Raw genomic sequence first — 20,953 nt, forward strand, 5'->3', positions numbered from 1 at the left:
TTCAAATTTTACAGGATTAACAACGATCACCACTTTGTCCTGAAGAACACACTCGTCTCCTTTCTCTGTTTGACGGCTTCAATTTTCACCGCAATGAATTCCCAGTCTGACAGGGAGGGAACGGTGAGTTTCTCTTAAAACAAGAATCAGAAAAAAACGTGACACGGGGATGACGACTATTTTGAAATTGACGAAATCCACGATAATTTGCACAGTTGTATGGCGATTTGATTCATGCAAAGAAATATGAGTAGAGATGACGTCAGACGATCAGAATATCCCTCTGTTACTATGCAAAACATCAGCGGATGTTGTGTTGCCATGGACATATACCTATATACCACAAGGTTGTTCATATTAGAACGAATAAATGTAAATTAGAAAGGGGCATGTTGTCCTTCATAATTAGACTGTATTTTTATCTTAAATTCGTGACAAGGAACAATTACAGCACGTCTTCTATGAAACATAAGTCTTTGACAATATGCCGATGCACAATATGCAAGTCTTTCTATGCGCATATCTCCTGCTCATTATTTATTATAATTGGCTCATCTGCAGGTGCATTGCTTGTTGATCGCATTCTGCGTGAATGCCTTTCTACTCAGTGCCTGTTCCTGGTCGTTGCTGGCGGCTGTTCACCTGCTACTGAGAATAAGAACATTTATTTACAAGAGTTCTAGGGCTAGGTAGGTTGGAGAACTATGTGTATGATAATGAATGAATATCCAAACGAGCAATGCAGAAATCTTACTCAGATTCCGTGATAACAAAGTTATAACGAGGCACGCCTCAATTCCTCAGCCTTGCTCTAGTTTTTTGTGCTTGTTCACACTCAGAGTATTCCCGTAATGTTAGTCCTGTGTTCTTTTGAAAGATGAAGTTGATAAACCTGTCCCCTAGAGAAGGCGTTGATTTAGTACAGTTTCTTATATTCCCATTACAACTGCACGGACGACTGTGATGGCGAAAAGATGGCGGTATTGATGATTTGATTGATGATTTGTATTTTATGACCGTTACGATCATGATATCTGGTAAAGATGCGATAAGAGCTACTGTCAGAACTACTTGATATTGACATTGTTTTTTATTATAATGTAGTATATCGACGACGACGATGACGGTTGATGATAAAGGTGATGAGACGGTTTCAGTTACGGTCGCACATGGCAATAATAGGGAAAATGTGCATATTTTTGGTATCGCGCAGGAGGCGTTTTTTGCAGGAGTAATAGCTACTTTACCAAGCACAGATAGTTCAGTTGGGTTAAGAACAGCAATAGGGTCAAATGAATAAAAAAACATAAAGAAGTTGAAACCAGCCTTTCCTTTCATTATCTTTCTGAGAAACGAGTTGATAACAAATGTTTCCATTTTGAAGTAATGACGATAATAGTTACAATACATTCTCATGTAAATACGAGCTTAATATAATTTACTGATAACAGAGTGCACGTAGATGGATAAAGTCCATTGCTTGTATGGAATTGTAAAGGCTATTTTTTTCTCATCAACATTAATGCAACTCAAATGTTTGTTTGTTTGTTTGTTTTACTCAACAGGGTGTCCTATTTAATCATTGGTTGGGTCAGTCCAGTCATCTATTGCCTGTTTTCTGTTGCTGCAATTCACACAGATTACAGAGACGCTAAACGGTAAGACATTGGCTATCCTTTCCTCTTTGTGCATACAGACATGTATGTATGTATACGTATGTATTGATGGATGGATTTCTTTATCTATGTCTATCTATTTTTCTATGTACGTATGTGTGTACCTATATAACTCTATATGTCTATGCACGTTTCTATGTGCATATGTATGTCTGCATTATCTATGTATGTATCTGCATGTCAGTGTATTCATTTATGTAGAGAATTATGTATGTAAGCAAGTACATAGGTGTACACTGTATGTGGGAAAATATGCATAGATGCATGCAAGTATGTATGTATGTATGTATGTATGTATGTATGTATGTATGTATGTATGTATGTATGTATGTATGTATGTATGTATGTATGTAAACTTGTTACGTACTAATGGAAGTAATATGTGTGCATGTATTTAAAGGTATGATCTTTCGAATCTATTACATTTTCTGGATTTGTAAATGCAAAAAAGACATGCGCCTGCTTTTTGACTTATATTACTTAATTTTACTGTTTCCTAAAATTAGTTTTATATTTGATTTGCACTTACAATCTAATACTTTCCACGCACTTGCAGATGCTGGGTCATTACAGGCCGTGTGTCTCTCGTCATCATTATCCCTGCTATGGTTCTTTACATGGTAATTGGCTTTAAAGTTTACATTTTCTCCAATCCTCGTACAGGATTCTTGCTTTAGAGGATTCCTAACGAACGGTCAGCCAGCTTATTGATATTTCGAGAGAAACGTGAGAGCTCAAGGCCATTTTTTGTCGTACGGGGCGTGTTTTCAAATCGAGCGAATGAATTTAAGCAAACATTTTTTTTTTGAAAATCGATGGTGTTCTGAAGTACAGTACGGTTTTATTTTTCAAATGTTTTACATATTTCATATTCAATTCACTGTGAGATGGATATATGAAACGCAATTGCCCCAAACAAGACTTGTATGGAGTATACTCAAATATCAACCCTTTAGCTAATAATTTGCAATCGTCAATTTACATGTCTGTACGCTCCCTCCGTGGTTTTCGACACGTGCTTACAAACATGCAATCTATTCCGTTCGTTTTTTTTTTCTCTTCTTCCCAGGCAACTCTCTCAGTGATGTTGCTGACGTACAGAAAGACGAGCCTCTACAGGTGCAGAGTTAAGATGGAAGAATTCGGACTCACCCTGTAAGTAACTCGGCCTATTTAAAAAAAACTCAGGGCTCGATATCTATCATGAAAAACACAGTGTTTGATTTAGGTGGCCCTCTCTAAACGTTATTTTGCAAATGTATCTCAAAGATTATGATACGATTGCAGCATTCTTCAATTTGGGCCTTTTCTAGACTTCTTCAATCTTGGCAATTTTATTCCGGTAGATATTTCCAAGGTAAGTTTTGTCGGATCAATGTAACTTTTCTTGTGGAACACATTAGAGCGGAATTGACTTATGTTTATAGAGTTTAACGTGCGTGATGAGAGAAATAAAAACATTCATTACTGCCTTCATATATATATATATATATATATATATATATATATATATATATATATATATATATATATATATATATATATATATATATATATATATATATATATCAAAACGTTGCGGGCCAAGACGTTTAGCCTAGTCTTAGCTGGACTGCCATAGTAGGCCATGTCAATTTCACGGGATTCCTGTCCTGTCATTTGATCCAACAGTGATATTCATCGGCTTTTAAATGTTTGATACCATTGCTCCCGAGGGTGTCGAGCTTTTTTCTTCCAGAATGTGTGTTTTATCGTCGCACTCAATCAAACAATCAGAAAAAGTTTATATAGCGCCAAAATCCAAAACAGGTTTTGCTCTGTGACACTCAATAGTTAAGCCACACTGTATGCTCTGGTGAACATGTGAGTTTTCAGCTTTCTTTTGAAAGTTTCTAAGTTTGGTGATTCTCTGATGTCTCTGAATGTGTGTTTTATCGTCGCACTGCACATTGAAACATACACATTCGGAAGCAGACCGTTTAAATTAAAATTACTGTTTCCATCTTGTCTACAGCTTTGACTTGCGTAGTTTGGCATTCATGTTTGCCCTGTTCACATTGAGTTGGATAGCCGGTATGTGGGCCATCACAGCCAATAGCACAGCAGCCAGAGCCATGTTTACCCTGCTTATTCTCCTCCAGGTAAAGTTATCATTAGAGCGTTGTCTTTCATCATTATTCTCCCGGGGTGAACCAAGAGAGCTTTACATGCAGTAACCTGTACTACAGCAATTTCTTGGCGGCTGGAAGCGCAAATTTTATCCGTATTAGCTAGCGAGGGGGCCACGTTTTTACATCTCATTATTTGGCGGGGAGGTTTCGTATTCTTAGCGAGCAACTCGAAAGCGGCCAAGTTGGCTAGCAGGGAGTGTATCTCTTGCTTACGAGAGTTTTTCGATTTGCAGGGGGAAGGCAAATGGCACTGAAATGGCAGAGGGAACTTTTTTAAAGAGGGGAGGACAGTGGGGCAGTTTGGGGGAGCTTTCCTGGCTTGAAATGGAAAATGAAAACTCGTCGGTAGCAGAATAAAAATTAAAATCGTATTTGTGGAGCTATCATCTGCCTCTGTGAATTTTAATTTGTTCAAATTAGTATAAGTTAATTTGGCATATCAACATGTGACAGCGCCTATGGATAAATATATACACTATGGGTTGGTTGGCTACCCCTAACTCTAGTTCAAGACTACAGAGTCAAACTGTTAAAAAAGTGAATACGCTAACGTTAAACGAGAAACTGGCAGGCAAAATCAAAATGGTTCTGACGGATTTATAGAACAGTGCTTTGAAATATTTTGTCGAAATAGGGTCAATTGATGTAATTTTTAATGAAAGCGTTTACGAATGACAAACAAGCGCCACTTACTACGTCACAGACACTATTTTTTGATGCGACGGCTGCGCTCTCACACCTTCCCTGTCTCATTGCTTTCTTCTGTAGGCATCGTTCATTGTTTACTACTTTGTGTCAAGAAAGGAGGTATGGTTCTATCTGCCATAACATTTCTGTTCATTCCTTTGTCGTCTGCAATTACTCGTGTAACTGTTACAAGAACTCATTTTTTTCCTCCGTTAATAGCCTGAAAAGCTCACGACTTTGACGAAATTTGTCATCACCAAGAGTTGACCGATGCAGTCATCATGCACTGCATCAAAAATATTTTATCGAGGTCTAGCATAAAAAAACGGTCTGCTTTGTTCTTTGCTCAAAATATTCACTTCAATTCTACTTTGTTCAAATATTTTTATATTAGCTATTTGTCTATCACGTGATTCGTGAAGGCCATCTATGATGTACGGCCAACCATTTTAGTTTACCTGTTAGCAACTTTTTATAAGCATCTTTGATGCTTGGCCTAAAGCGAAAACATCAACCGACGCACATTACAGATATAACCCCTTCTTGAAAAATCACACAAATATCTACCTTTATGCTGTTGCAAATGAAGGTTATCCTTGCATTTGGAGATATTTGGGTGAGGGGTTCAACTCATCATTTTGGGGGAATATTTTTGTAAAAAGTGAACCTTTGAGCTCTAACATTTGGATACACTTTGTATAGCAGTATCTCGGGGTTGTTTTCTGTCTTCTAGGTTGCCGATTCCTTGCGTCTCCAACTCTGCTGTGTGTACGGATGCGACTGCGCCGCCACGTCGGAGGAGCTGGCGGAAATCAACGTTCGCCGGAAAGGCGTCCTGAAGCAAGCCCACATCGAGGTGATCAAACAAAAGCGATGGCGTAAAGCGGCGAAGGACGTGAACGGGGCTAGTGCCGACGAGGTAGAATCACTGACGCCATCGCAGCGAGAGATTGAGAAACAATTGAGAAACTCCGATCGACTCCAATGGGAGGCGTATGTTAAACCACAGGGAACAGTCTGGGTAAGTGTGAGTACCTGTGAAGAGATGTGCGCCCGCAACGCCCATAGGTGGCACCTACAAATGGCCTGATTTCGTTCGATTATGCCCAGCTGTAGGGTATGATTGTATATCAATCACACGCTTCCGATCGTCATGACAGCGTTAGCCAAAAAATTATTATTTCACTCTCTGTTTTTGATAAGGAAACGTACTTTTTCGACGCAGAGATAACTTTCTTGCAACCTGGTCTTGTAAATGCAACAAATTTTTCAATGTTTAATGTATGTAAGCGAAACAAAAGTTACCTCGGATATCTCTTAGTTGAAGAGTAAGCAAGTCACCGAGTTCGTCAAACTGCTTAACTGGCGGAGGAGTTATCATATCTCTTCCGTTGAATACAACAACATCTGCCACCGTTTCTCAGAAGTTAAAGCTACTGTGGCAGTAAATGAAACATTTGACAACTTTTCCAACATTGTCCCCATGGATGAACTGGGAGTTCCTTAGTCTACTTACGGCAGCATTTTTTTTAAATACCCCGTTTTTGCTTTGTCAATATCAATGTATTTTGGGTTCCGCTCCTTCAGCTATTGCTGAGTCATTAAACATTGAAGTTTGATTAAAAGGAAAAATGATGTAAAATATCATTGAAACGGTATTTTGCTTGACTTATTGGTAGGTTTAACCGTGCTGCAATTTATTTTATTCTTTTCCTCGAATAATCGAATTTTTACTGTGATGACTCAGCAAAAATTTAATGACCGGGACCCAAAATATATGAGCGGGTGTTTTTGGGGTACTGTGGAAAAGCGCAATCTATATTCTCTATCCCCTTCTCTCTTTGCATTTTATAATCCTCATTTTCCCGAAATTGGTTGATAAAATTCACTTCAGGGGTGTGTAATCGACGACCTATTCTCTGGAGTGAAGCCTCGCCCCCCCCCCCCCAAAAAAAAAAATGATGCAAACGGATCTTTTCTTCAAGTTGTTGAGTAAAACTTTGATGCATGACGTCACTCTGTTCTCTCTATCGTGATAGGTTGTAAAGCATAAGACGATGTCTCGTAACAACTTTGCTGATTCTCCAGAAAGTCTGGTCTAGTGGAATCACATCGATAATACCAAATTGGAGTTTTCCAACAAGCAAAGCCATACCCGGCGATGGAAGCGCATTCGGATTGGCTACAAAGATATGGGGTGACGTACGGCCGTGCCAAACTTCACAGAGAAGACTTTTTACATTAAGCACCTATAGTGTGATGTATTACAGCGCATTTTGGTACTCACCTGTCAATTCACATCAAAATAATGTAATATTAAGTACAGTTATTTTCAGCATATATCAAAGGCCGAGAAACAGTATTTTAGGTAGTACGCGGCTCCATGTGAGAGACTTAAGCTTTTAATCGAAATTTTCTCGAGGAATAGTTCAACCATTTATACTCTTCTAAAATCTATAATGAAAATCGACGGTCACCGTGAGAAGTTGGTACTAGAGAATGAAATTACCAACGATGTCTGAATTCAATATGGCCGATATCCCTGTTTTAATTCAAATTCGATTCTCGAAATAGCTATGACGGTTAACTTTTTTGCAACAAGAGCTTTAAAATGAGCGCCAACAAGTGGTAGATTAGAAAAGAATTGTAAAAGTTTGAGAGTCTTAATATCTGTCCCCGAGGCCTATTTTTCTACCTTAAGAAATTAACCACACTAAGTAACGGTAAAACTACAAGATTTTTACCACTTCGCGACACATGAGCACGGGCTGTAGCGAGTGCATATTTCGGGTGAAGTGGCCAAAATTATGTGCTATATCAGTTTCAGAGGTACTTTATTGTTTTTATCTTGTAATATGAAATTTAAATTCTAGCGTTAAATTTCTCTAGCAGAGACCTCGTGCCTATTCCAACAACGCTAAATTGCGAATATAGCACGATTATTTTTACGTCAGTCTCGACCGTTCAGATTGCAGTATTTGCATCCTCAATATACTTGTATGGTATCATTTGTAATTTATGATAAAATTATGATGAAGACATTTTGGATTACAGAGCTAATTAAGAATACTATGCATACGGTTGTTGGTATAGATAGGGGATGTTAATAATAGTACGCGGTCGAATTCAATGAAATTAAAATCACATCATGATGTATTTGTAAGTCGATAAAGCATTTGTACATTTTGAAGAACCAGTTGTTGATACTCGTGCCGATATTGTACTACATGATTGCAATGATTTACATGGTTTAAGTAAGTGCAGGACACAATCATTTTTCTTGTGTGTTCGAATTCTGTTTTATATTGACTTTTCTCATAAAAAATGCACATCCTTCGTGTACAAAGACAAAACTCATCTTGGCACTGTTTTTAAATCGCTACGTTTGAACAGATTGTTTACTAAGTGTACTTGAATTCCTGGGAATATAATGACCCCGACTTCATTCAGAAATTTTTGCAAAATGTCTAATTGTCCGTCCATATAACTTTCAGTTCACGTCACTGTTAGGAATGAGACGTTAGGAAAAACATGTTTCTTTTCCTCTCAATGAAACGACACAGACTTGATACTACCCAACGAGTTTATTAAGTTCAAGTTTCAGTACACCAATACCCTTGAATATGTCTACAATATCTCTCAGAAATACATGTATTTGGAAACAGGCAAAAAAATATCATATCGCTTTTAAGGTTTTCATTCAAACAAAAGCACACTGTATTTGAAGCACACTTGGATGCACACTTTATTTGAAACTAAACCAACTTTAATGATACAGCCAATAAACAGATGAACCACATTTTTGGTGTGCGACGTCATTTTTGTATGAATATGTAGATCGACAAATATAAGCCAAAGAATGTGAGCCGATGCCTTAATGGAGAGGTACAGGGTTCAGCTTAATTAATTGCACCATCAGCTTTAAGATGTGCATATAGGTGTCATTCTACTCGAATTAGTGATAAGGTCAATTTTTTATCGCTAATTAAAGCTCCATAAGCTGAATACTTTGGCTATTTTTCCCGAACGTTTGTTTTGTGGTTTCCCTGGTTTTCTGCAATGAATCCCTAAACTGTAAAAGTAAAGTATTTGGCATATCAATGCAACCTACATAAATATAATCTCCATTGTTATTGTTGATAATTGTATTCAAGTCCGGACTAGAATTCATTTGTAAACAATTAACAATGATCACTACACACATACAAGCTGTGGTGACAAAACGAATACTCGAAATTTCAGCATGACAAACGGATTAGGATCAGACACGGTAGTTGATATACAGAAGCAGAATACTGAAAAACTTGCCACAAGTTATCACAGCTTATATTCCTTTAAGAAACATTGAACGATTTGATTTTTTATTCATTCATTTACTGGTGGAGGAACCGTGGGGTAGTGGTACGTGCCAGGCCGGGTACTTCAAGAGTATTGGACTCACTGTGAGGATGGTGAGTTTGAGACTCCAGCACGGTGTTGTGCCCTTGAGCAGGGCAGGTTATGGGTACCCCGTCCTGTAATTGGGTTCGCCTGTTGGATGAGTAATAAAAAAAGCAACATTATATCGCGTACCTCTGCGCGCACGCACACACACGTACACAAACACCATTCATTAAAAAGTATAAGGTAAGGGAGTATTTGTATAGGGAGTTTTACGCACATATGAATCTTGGTTTTACCAAATGAAAAATTATAACTTAAAAATTTTGACTTTATCATGTTTCGACTCCGGAGCAATATTTGACGTTGGACTTCGTATTTAGCTAGAAAGCAAGAAAGTTTTGATGTCTTCCGACCCAAATGCCTGAAGTTATACCAGTCGAACTCAATTGTTTTAAAACCATTCATAAACATGGAAACAAATTATAAAAAAAACACATAAAATCAGGCAAAAATACGAATCCTGAGAACTCTAATAATATTATTAATTGTTGCACCCTAAGCGACCAACATGACGGCCATCGGTGTCTGTAAGTGTACTGAATTTCATATAGTAAATGCTATGATGAATAAGAAAAAAACATCTTCCGTTGACTGACGTTGCATCACTAGCAGATTTTCAAACACATTTCAGAGGAGTGTCATGCTGGTCTACTCAGTTTATCGTGAAAGTGCTTAAAGTGTTGATAGGTTGTAGTTTCAATTACAAGATAAAAACTCGAGACTTGCTCATGTTTAATGGTTTTTAATGAATGCATTTACCAACAAATCTTTGCTGAGATAAGCGTTCGCTGTTCGGCTTCATCTTGAAAGAATTACCAGACTTGGTAAACACTTGTCAGGGGAAGAGCTTTTTATCTTTAGCATGTTTTGCATACCTGTCATTGAAAATCAAACCATCATCACAAAACACAGTTCAAAGGCTGATATACTAATTTTACATAGTTTTGAAATTGACCTAAAATTCGGAGGCGAAAGAAGAGCTTTTCGACTGCCCCCCCCCTCCCACTAGAATGCTCAGAATTTGTTCTGCCTACACTGCACTGTGTCTAACGTCTGCTGTCTACAATCAGTAAGAATGTAAAATGTGGAAGATTTCGTTTGCTTTGCAAGAAATTAAACTTTAATCCCCTGGTCGCTTCTGTAGCTTTGCCAAACCATGAGTCTCTGAGAAAAAAAAAACAACATTTTTATACGACCAATAATTACACCAGTTCATTCCCTAGGAAAGTATGGTTGGTCTTTGAGCCTTTGTTTGCTCAAATTTTGCGCGAGCTCAAAAATGTTACGCGGCGCGCAGTTCTTCTTTAGATGTTGAGAATATGTACCTCTGCCCCAGCCAATCAGATTGTCGGATTCCGGCTATTAGCATATTATAATGGTCTATCATTGTCGATTATTGCTAAAGAGTCAATTTATTCCAATAATAAAGAAAAGAAGTAAAAGTTATCTATCAGAAAAAGCTACTATATTATAACCAGTGCTGATTAATCTACACTGTAGAGCAAATGTTCAATGTTTTAAACTGCTGCCTCAAAAATATCATTTTTCTAATTTCATCACCACGGAAGACCGTAGCATAATGACTTTTATAATCGCCGGAGATTTAGCCATTCACAATTATCTTACGGGTTGTCAGGGCTCTCCAGACCCTAATGAGTATACGATGCATTGTTTGGAAGGTAATTTAGCAGGCATCGACTTTAGTGTTATTAACAAAATACCGCGAAGAGCTCAATTATTGGTCGATTTTCATACAAAAGTGACTCGTACACCTAATTTCCAGCAGGCGCACAATTACGTTTTATGAGTTTGTTTACGACAGTAACTTTAATTACAAAATGACGGTGGCTGTGTTATGTGTTTGTCATGAAATTTGTCTAAAACATGCAAATTATGCTCAACATCCCATCTATAATTGTGATTCTTTGAATTTTCAAAATATTTTCTTCATATGAATCGTATGGATAAAAACGATTCCTTTAATATATCGCTTAAATAATACAAGGAACAGGGCAAGGCATTGGGACAAAACCACCGAACACAATCGGACACACGTAGACATGGAAGAAGGGGAACTCGAGCGATGGCACTTATCAAGCTCATTTTATAACTAGAAAGAACGACTTTGTAGTTGGCAGCGAACTTTCACGTCTTGGTGAAGTCACTACTTCCAATTCATAAGATCCTGAGTACGTCTTGCCCATTTTGCTCAATCACGTCCGTACTGCTTGAGATGAATATACTCATCTTGGGAAAATCTTCTACATGCCTGGTCTACCTATATATGAATGGATGTAATTACTTATGAATGGATATACTTACGTGCAAATGTATGCATGAATGTATGTATGTATGTATGTATGTATGTATGTATGTATGTATGTATGTATGTATGTATGTATGTATGTATGTATGTATGTATGTATGTATGTATGTATGTATGTATGTATGTATGTATGTATGTATGTATGTATGTATGTATGTATGTATGTATGTATGTATGTATGTATGTACGTACGTAGTACGTACGTACATACGTACGTATGTATACAATGTATGTATGTTGTATGTATGTATGTATGTATGTATGTATGTATGTATGTATGTATGTATGTATGTATGTATGTATGTATGTATGTATGTATGTATGTATGTATCATTGTATGTATGTATCATTGTATGTATCATTGTATGTATGTATGGTGTTAAATTAGTTTAAAATTGTTGCCTTCAAAAATCATTCCTCGAATTTCAACACCACTTAAAACTGTAGCATGATGACTGTTTGTTGCTGGAGCTTTAGCTTCTCTCAATAATCTTACAGCGTGTCACGCTTACTGGGTGTCACGGCCTGACGGACCGTAATGGGTATACGATGCATTGTTAGGAAAGCAATTAAGCAGACATTGACTTCAATGTTATTAATTAAAAACACGAGGAACTCAATTACAGCTCGATTTGCATGCAAACAGATTCATACACGAACTTAATTTACGGCAAGAGCACAAAGACTCTTATTATATGTTGTATGAGTTTGTTTACGAAAGAAACCTTAATTATGGGATGGGGCGACGGCCTGAATGCGGTTTTTTGTCCCGGTATTACGGCTAATTATGACTACCACACCCGGCAATACACCTTGACGGGAAAATCCCTACATGCCGGCGGCTGACTTGCCTTTGGTCGTAATAGGTCGAGACAATGATTGACAGCTTCACGTGACTGAATCGATATCTCTGATTGGAATAGATGGGATTTAATGTATCAAAATTTAAACTTTATGGGATTTTTGAATAAAGTACATGTAGATTATCTGAATATCTCCTCGATCAAAGGTCATTTCACTCATTAAAAGAATCATCATGTAATGCCGAGAAATAAAACACAGTTAGCGACAATACTCTTGCAATGTGCAACAATTTTATCGATGCACATTATACGAATAATTATGAAAACTGTTCTGGTGATCAGTATACATTTCTTTAAGTTGGTTACTTTTGTTTGATGTCATCGCGGAGTCGTACGTACAACTATAGTTTCAGTATTGGTTAATTAACACTTTGAAAGTGACTCATTAAGTTTTCACGGCCTACCTCTCCGATGGCCGGTCATCACTGCGTAGGCGGATCGATGTCAACCTTATATTCATCCGTCACCGTCGGTTCTGCGTTAAAGTAAGGACGTTGCATCTTCGAGTGTGACCAGCTACTCAGAGCAGTTTGCAAACCTGATCTTTTAAGCGATCATCATGAAACAACGGAATCGAAAAAATTGTCCCAGGTTCCACATCAACCTAACCATTGGCGTCGTCCTTGCTGCTTTCCTACATGGATCAGGTAAGTTAACCATTGTCGACTATATTCATAATGTTCTCAAATGGTCATATATGACTGCATAGGCATGAATCTTGAGACGAATGCAATTTTAAATGGGGCCAGTGTGTATTAAACATCGAGTTAAATACTAAACTATGCTTGAAGAACTCCTCGTCGTGATACATATGAAGACTTTCGAGCGAAAAACAGTCCATAAGTACAAAAGCTGGTGGGGCAGGGGCCTGGAGGTGACACTCTCACAGAGTAAGGACATCCATGCTCGTTCCATAAAATTTAAAGACACAAATCTGGGATTTTTCAACAAAAAGACCCCCCGGGGCCTTATTTTGAGAAATATGGTAGAAAACACAACAAATACCCACTTACTTACAAAATGCAGGAGAGGAAGACGTAATATTAGAGTCAGGTCAATGCTGAATTATGATATGGTTTTCATATATATTAATACAACAGAGTCTAAAGGACACTGTTAACTTTTGAACAGGAGTGTAAAAAGCTTAGGAAACAAACAATGGAACTTTTGGTGAAGTTTGAGTGTCTGATAGGTATTTCCCGGGATATTTCAAACCGTTCTAAGGCTAGGTTCTTGGAAAAGTGCCCCCTTTTCTTGATTTCACGGACCCGTGATAGGGAATAAAAACACCCCCTTCTCCGTGACTTTGGGAACACGCATGGATACCCATTTCCCTTGACGGGGCAACACCGGGGCAAGGGTTCTCAGACAGTATGTTAGTGAAATCAATTAGGAAGTCTATGGTAGATACATAAATATAGTAAAATGTTACATGGTGGTTAAAGAAATGATGTGTATCAGTATTCATAGGTCTGACTTACTACAGTAAAATGGTAGCATTCGATTAGGTCAAACAATATATATATATATATATATATATATATATATATTATATATATATATATATATATATGCATATATATATATATATATATATATATATATATATATATATATATATATATATATATATATATATATATATATATTGGGGGTCCTACAAAAATGCCGCCAACCAAAAAAATTTTAGGGTTTTCCTAAAAATAGAGTCAGTTCTAAAATTTTACAGCGTTTAATGGTTCTACGTGAACACAAATGAAACAAAAATTATAGCCACTGACGGACCTACCGTAATTTTCGGAGTTATTTTTTTATTTAGCCTTATTCGAAATATGTCACTCTCAGTCAACGTTCATGAGTGTAACACGCAAACAGGCTACGCTTACCCACTCTTGACACCTGATACTGTCATTGAACGGGAGTTTACAATGACTCAACCGTTATTGTCATTCTCTATGAGTTCATTGGACCGTGTACAATTAATTAATTATCTTGAACTACGCTTATTATGGGACTTGTTTCAATGTCTTATTCTTGCAGCGGTAACATGTTTAATTTGCTTCGTAAACGCACGTTTTAAAATTTTCAATCGGCCTATGAATTTTATGTATAAAGGGTAACCAGCTTCTTCAGCTGCGGTCAGTTTCCCGCAAAATTAGAATAAACATATTGTGCAGTATGTTCTTCTTATATCTTCTTTATATCCACGTTAGATGACGTGTATCAAATTTATTTAGTCAGATAGGAGAGATATTCCATTTAGAAGAATTTCTGTGGGCTAGATTACTTTCTTTCCTGTTTGCGCATAGCTGGCTGTGAACGGTCGGTTACCCCTGGTGATATGCAGACAACTTTCATTTATAAATGTGCGTCATTTGAAGGCTACCAATCAGGCAGCCGTTATAAGTCACTTGGGCTGAAATTTCGATACAGAGCAAAGGATACGTCTGTCAATCATTATACTGGGGCGGGCCGGTCGATTTTAAGAGCGCATCGCTCCGGCCAGCTCTGCTTGGTACTACACTGTACGATGATCGCATGAATATATGATTTATTCGACATTTTATCGTTAATAATTATGATTTGACCAATAAAAACTTTACTTAAGAAAGATAATTTAGGTAATATAACATGATTAAGTATATAATGGTAGTTCTTTTTTGGGGAAAATGTGGTAGCCCTGAAAAAGGCCGTTTATATGGTTTGGGTCCGAACGGCTTACTTACTTTGGGCTGTCCTCACTGCTGTCGTCACACTGCCACGCGTTGGGTTGCGGAGACTAAGATGATGCTGTTCCTCAAATATTTACTGCAAGGTTTATCGTGCAATTGTTGTAAGTTGCAGTGCCTAATATCCCACCGACTAGCCACCGTAGCCGAAGGATGTTGAAACGCTGTCGCGTAGGAGACTACTTTGTAGCTGACGTGCGATGTAAAAGTTGCGTCAGAAATGGCAGGTCGCTGTTCTGCGGCGTCACCCGGTCTGTTACAAGGTGTGTTTTTTTTGTGGAAGTTAAACGTGAAAATCGCGACAGAATCTCCTACACCTGCTGTCTTCTTGTCTTATTTTCCATCTCGGTGAATTCTTAGAATACATTATTGACAGCCGTACGCTTCAAGGCGATGTCCCCCGACAGCATCTGGCTGCTCTCTTTACAGCCTCTGAACCCTAAGTGCTCTTGGTTATTGAGCCAAACGAGAAATAGCAGCGCTTTGGGGTAGGTCATAAGCGAGTCTGGTTCGTACAAAGAACCGTGTTTTTGACGAACACCCGCGCAAAAGCTGCCGAGATAGATGTCAAGGACATCTGGCGGAATTTCAAATGTCGGCCGCTTTTCTGTGGCTTGCGCAGTACGCACTACTTATTGAACTGGTTTACATAGCAGTTTGTTGACTGTGGCACTGTATTTTTCTTTCTCTGTTCGGCGATCAGCTCTTGCCTGTCGGTCTTGGAGAATGCGACAAAGTGCGATGGCTGAACGTTGGAGGAAACGGGCCGCGACTCGAAATTTTCCTCCATATCTAAAAATCACCCGTTCCGATGGCTCCCAATTCCTCCTAGACGGAAAAGCTCGAGAATTTCGAATTTTCGTCAAGTTCATCTGATCGTATCTGGGCAATTTTGCAGTGTTTTCTGGTCAGTCTTCGTAGCAGCGAACGTTTGAGACACCTTTCCGACTGGCGAAATACTGAGAAAAGCGCAGACGACAAAATCTGTCCTTACGTTCCCGCTACATGTATGAGTACTCCAATTTTATTAACGAGCCCGTCAAATTTTCTGGCCATTCTTACACAGCTTTAATATCACAGTGAAGTATCGCCTATTGTTCTGAATTGTTTACGGGAATCTCGCTAGGCTTAGTATGTAGCTATCTCTCTGCGTCGCAAGCTAGCGGCGGCGAGACAAACGGTATACTCAATCTCAACACGGCGATTGAAGCGCGAAGTGGCAGCAGCGCGCTTTGGATTATATGTTATTGCCTACATACATGTTTATGTGCCAGAGAGCAAGTGACAATTTGCCTGACACCAGGAGGGCACATTGTGTCCTGCTGCGAAGCACATAAACCCATGTATTATGTAAGGCAATTATATTTTATTACACTCCTCTTCACAGTTAATGCTATATGGCATTCAGTTACATGACGGGAATTCTCAAACAATTTCACTGTTATCGACCAGCGTAGCAGTGCGCGCATGGATATTTTGCATCTAGCGTTAAGCGTCTACATTGACGTCGAAAACGTCGAAGATTTTCACCAGACCGGATGACTATTCTAAATTCAAACCTTGGATGAATTGTAAAAAAATCGGTAAAGCAATACAAAAACATATGTCTCAAAGATTGTTCTACAGACCCCCTTCTTGCTGTTTTTGCATATTTTAATCTCTGACAAATTTTACTGACAGTATGAAAAACCTTGTTGTCACTCTTATCTCCTTCTTAGACATTGCTCACCATGTAAAGAACATTATGTAAAATTACTTCCGTCTAGCTCCGGAAAGTTTGTTCTTGTTGCCATTTAACCATTAGGTGATGCCTAGTTATGTGTCTGGACCAAAAATGAATTATTTTTCGCCTGACTTATAATTACATTGCATATTGCACAGGTTTATAAACCAGACCATATACTAAAAGTGTACGCACCGCCATTTAGGTTAATGTAAATATGTGAGGAACACAGATCGTACATTTTTAACACATGATGTCACCTTTGCCCCTAGCTTTGGCAAGATTTACGTATTTTGGTTTCGGAAGCAAGTTCCAAGGAAGACTGATGTGCGAACGGTTTGGTTTGCAACTAGTGAAAGACGACAGTGAAGAAAAACACGAGCGTATAGTGCAGGCAAACAAATACATCAATTATTTATATTACTGGATTGATGCTACAGTATCATCTGATATAGAAATAGTAAAGACAGCTGATGGTGTTGAACTTACCTATAAACCCTTTGCAGATAATTATATACCAATTGCTAACTCCTGCGTTTCGATCAGGTTAGTGTACACAACAGACGTTCCTGTAGTTATTAAAGTCACTTGAATTAAGTATGCAGGGTGTACCAATGATGCCAAAAATCAGTGAAAAATCTGAATTTGTGACAACCTTCGAGGTCACTGCTTTTCCAATGACTATTTATTTAGAGCAAATACTCACATAACCGAGGACAATGTAAAAGTCGAACATGAAGTGTTAGTAACATTGCCACATAGAGCCATGTTAGTGTTATCATAAAAATTGCCTTAAACATTCTTAGTGAAGAATAATGTCGGTATTTATTTTGTTTACAGGAGGAAGAATTGGGAAAGTAGGCCTTGTGACAATTACGGTTACCCGATTTGTGAAAATACTAGTAAGTTATACAATACTTCATTGTTATTCGATAGTGACAAATTGAATGATTTTGTCTTGATTTCCTGATCGCTTAGCACTTCAACCTCTCTCAACGTGTTACGTATTCATGTAACACTTCTAGGTTCGGCGGAGCTTGTATTTTTTGGAAAATGGAACAGAGCACAGGCAGTTGAACTCTGTCAGCAGTTCGATTTGCGCTTAATGCAAATTAGGGAGACGGCGGACTATTACGACGCGCTGAGCTTTCTTAGTACCTCAGGGGAAGCCACGTGTACTTTTATAGATGCTTCCTTTAATACCACGTCTTGGGAGTTTAAAACAAACTACGAATCAGTTCTTACACACAGTCCAACAAGATTTGATGTTAAAGAAACCGAGGATGGATCTTGCATAATGCTATGTCGGTAAGTTGATATCAGATCATATTTAACTGTAAAGTACTAGTTTTAAAAATCTCATACATTATATTTAAGACAGAAAAGCGCCTCATTATGGTCTACGAAATTGTTTCAATGAAGAAGTAGCTGTCTAACAGCGTTTGCAAAAATAAGTTTCTAGTGTTTTAGATCTTTTTTGGTGTACATTTTTTCTCACCCACCTTTTCCGCTGTCTGTGCATGAAATTTAAACTCATTGAATTTCATAAATTTCAGAGACACAGGATTCGGAAGCTTGTCATGTGAATCAAAAAGGCATGTGTTATGTGAAGAAATGGGTAAGGTAATTTACATAATGCACACATACACATCATACTTATCTTATCTATAGTAAAAGCTGAAATTTACTTTTTTTCATAGATGAACAGATACTGTCCAGTTTTCCATGGATTGCATGTTTCAGTTGTTATGCTGATCTTTCGAATATGTCTCGCGATGGTTGCTGTAATGGACGAGTAGAGGACGAATATTAAATATGATCACACTACAACGCAAACATTTCACAATGATCGAGACAAAGCCTGACAAAAGTTCACCATCATTGTACATAATCTATGATACTTTAAAATACAAAATATGGGGTCCCTGGGGCTATTACTCTGATAAGCAAAGTTGAGAGAGAGAGAGAGAGAGAGAGAGAGAGAGAGAGAGAGAGAGAGAGAGAGAGAGAGAGAGAGAGAGAGAGAGAGAGAGAGAGAGGAGAGAGAGAGAGAGAGAGACAGACAGACAGACAGACAGACAGACAGACAGACAGACAGACAGACAGACAGACAGATATTATTTTCCAACTTTTTACCTTCATATTTGCATTTACAGCACTTTATATATATCACTCTTGCAAATTGTTAAAATACCAAGTTCACTGCGTTGCGTTATCATTGAATGGTTTCATTGTTTGTTTGTTTTTTTATGATGGATATACAGATGATGGAAACAAAAATGTGACAAGCAACTCCTCAATCGTTTCGAACTCAACTGTACCAACGAAGATCTCAGAGGTAATAAGAGTTGATAAGATATCTTGCATTTTATGAATTTCAGGGAGAGAATTATTGACATTTTATGAAATCAAAAATATGTCTTGTCCTTTTGTCCTGATAAACAAGGAAACAAAGGGGTTCCGGAAGTAACTTTTTTTGGAATATTAGTACTGGTGACTATTCTGAACATTCGAGCCTACCATGCTAGTCTATGGCGCATTACTGTGGTTCTTTGACAACCTTAAGTCAATCAATAAACAACTACTTTAACAATTATAGCATCCGTACTTGCAGAGTATTGTGAGAACATATGTAACCATGTATGTGATGGCCTAAACATTGCACATTTTATAGCCCACGTCTTGTACATCCGTATCTTACCTAAGTTTGCTTATATTACTTGCTGTATATTTTGACAGAAGTATCGATGTGATTATAGGCATCGCTATTTTATATTCTTATCTTTGCTTCTTTCTCTTGACAGAGACTTAACGATATTGACCTTGACATTTTGCAACTCTTCGAAGGAAATTTCACACTTAACATGACTATCCATGGGGCAGCAGGTATGCTTGTCTTTCTCGCATGGAAGACTATTTTTAGATTCACTTCCAATGAATAGTGAAAGGGATGATAATTCCAGATCTGACATTTTGTCAGTAAATGCATCATTTTTTGAACTTCCATTTCACCCCGTAAAATTGATACTGCTTGATGTTTGCTTTAAACTGAGAACAATTCTAAGATGATGGACTCAAATTGATATAAGAATTTGCTGGGAACTAGGTTTCGTCTCTGATAAAGTTATGAATTCGGCAGATATGAAAAATGACATATTTTAAACCAGCTATATATATTCAAAGAAGAGGTTGGAACTTAATCATTTCGTGTTTCCAACAGGATTATTTACCAAAATACAATATGTTTTGGAAGACATTTTGTCAGATGTCAGTGAATACTTAAATACCGAAATACAGAGACGTCTCATGAAAATCATCATGACAGTGTCTGACAACATAGCTAACTTCACTCTCAGCAAGATGACAGCGCGTGGAGCCGCTGTAGTATTCAAAACTCCTTTCCTCGTATTGCACTTGGAAAAGAACACAATACAGACTCTGACGAATTGCATTTCCATGGTTGGCCCTCATACCGGATTTAGAATTCCTTCAGCCGAACACATCTTTCCACATCTTAGCCGGAACAATACATTAAACAGAGTGGTATGTATTTTTTTTTTAGTTGAGGAATAATGTGCACATGGTCATATCTTCATTTACATATTTTTATGTCCATACGGGACTTTTTTACATGTGGAGCAGGATAATTCAGAGCGGAAGCTAAAAAGTTTCACGGCCCTTCTCATTTTCGGAGTAAGCTGTCTTGATGTGTTATTGTGTATGTTTGTGTTTTCTTGCCTTTTTGCATTTTTCCATTAACGTTTAGAGGAGCTCATCACTCTTACTTTGGCTTTGTGCTTTATGTAAAGCTATAGAATTGATTTTTATTGTCGAGGGCATGTTTGTTCTGATCCTGCCGTTGGGTAAAATATTTCAGTATGTTTTGCGTTGACCTTTTTTTGGTGGGGGGAGTGTCATATTTTGTCACTTTGTCAAAATTTGTCGCCACCATTTTGTCTGATGTGGTTCACAAGGAGGTTACCTACTACCTAGATCTTCACTGACAGGTTTCCCTGAGCGGTATTCCCTACGCAGCAAATTTACTTGCAACATTCCGTCGGAGTGTGTTTGTTTTAACTCGAGTGAGGGGCCTTGGTATTGTGAACAGCGTTTTGATAGAAACTGTCATTGTAGCAACTTTTTTCGCCACTCACTGCGCTATCGTCAAAACAACTAAAACGTTGATACTTTTACACTCACTACGACTACAATTTATGATTATTGCAAATAGTCGAAACGCTCCGCTTTCGTGTTACGTATAGTAATATTGTAACTTTGTAATGGACAGTTCTAAGGTTTTCTTTTGTTCCGGGTATCACAGACTTCTTTCACTCA

General features: G+C 37.9%; 2 protein-coding genes across 3 annotated transcripts in view; both read left to right on the top strand.

Moving 5' to 3' along the window:
* LOC139129634 (adhesion G protein-coupled receptor L4-like) overlaps positions 1–8,333 on the top strand; it is a 46,957-nt gene extending 38,624 nt beyond the window's left edge. For both annotated transcript variants that reach the window (XM_070695298.1, XM_070695297.1), the window contains exons 19-27: positions 15–123; positions 562–689; positions 1,566–1,658; positions 2,233–2,296; positions 2,746–2,831; positions 3,691–3,817; positions 4,616–4,654; positions 5,268–5,555; positions 6,574–8,333. In XM_070695298.1, the coding sequence (XP_070551399.1) occupies positions 15–123; positions 562–689; positions 1,566–1,658; positions 2,233–2,296; positions 2,746–2,831; positions 3,691–3,817; positions 4,616–4,654; positions 5,268–5,555; positions 6,574–6,636 (997 nt within the window). In that variant the 3' untranslated portion in view covers positions 6,637–8,333. The remainder of the gene's footprint in view (positions 1–14; positions 124–561; positions 690–1,565; positions 1,659–2,232; positions 2,297–2,745; positions 2,832–3,690; positions 3,818–4,615; positions 4,655–5,267; positions 5,556–6,573) is intronic.
* A 4,206-nt stretch (positions 8,334–12,539) lies between these two features.
* LOC139127859 (uncharacterized) lies at positions 12,540–19,560 on the top strand. Its single transcript, XM_070693718.1, has 7 exons — positions 12,540–12,813; positions 16,891–17,164; positions 17,459–17,520; positions 17,644–17,926; positions 18,175–18,236; positions 18,883–18,956; positions 19,423–19,560. The coding sequence occupies exons 1-7, from the start codon at positions 12,726–12,728 to the stop codon at positions 19,558–19,560; spliced, it is 981 nt and encodes a 326-aa protein (XP_070549819.1). The 5' UTR covers positions 12,540–12,725.
* The last annotated feature ends 1,393 nt before the right edge of the window (positions 19,561–20,953 follow it).

This window comes from Ptychodera flava, chromosome 3 (genome assembly GCF_041260155.1).
Source record: "Ptychodera flava strain L36383 chromosome 3, AS_Pfla_20210202, whole genome shotgun sequence".
Classification (NCBI taxonomy): Eukaryota; Metazoa; Hemichordata; class Enteropneusta; family Ptychoderidae; genus Ptychodera; species Ptychodera flava.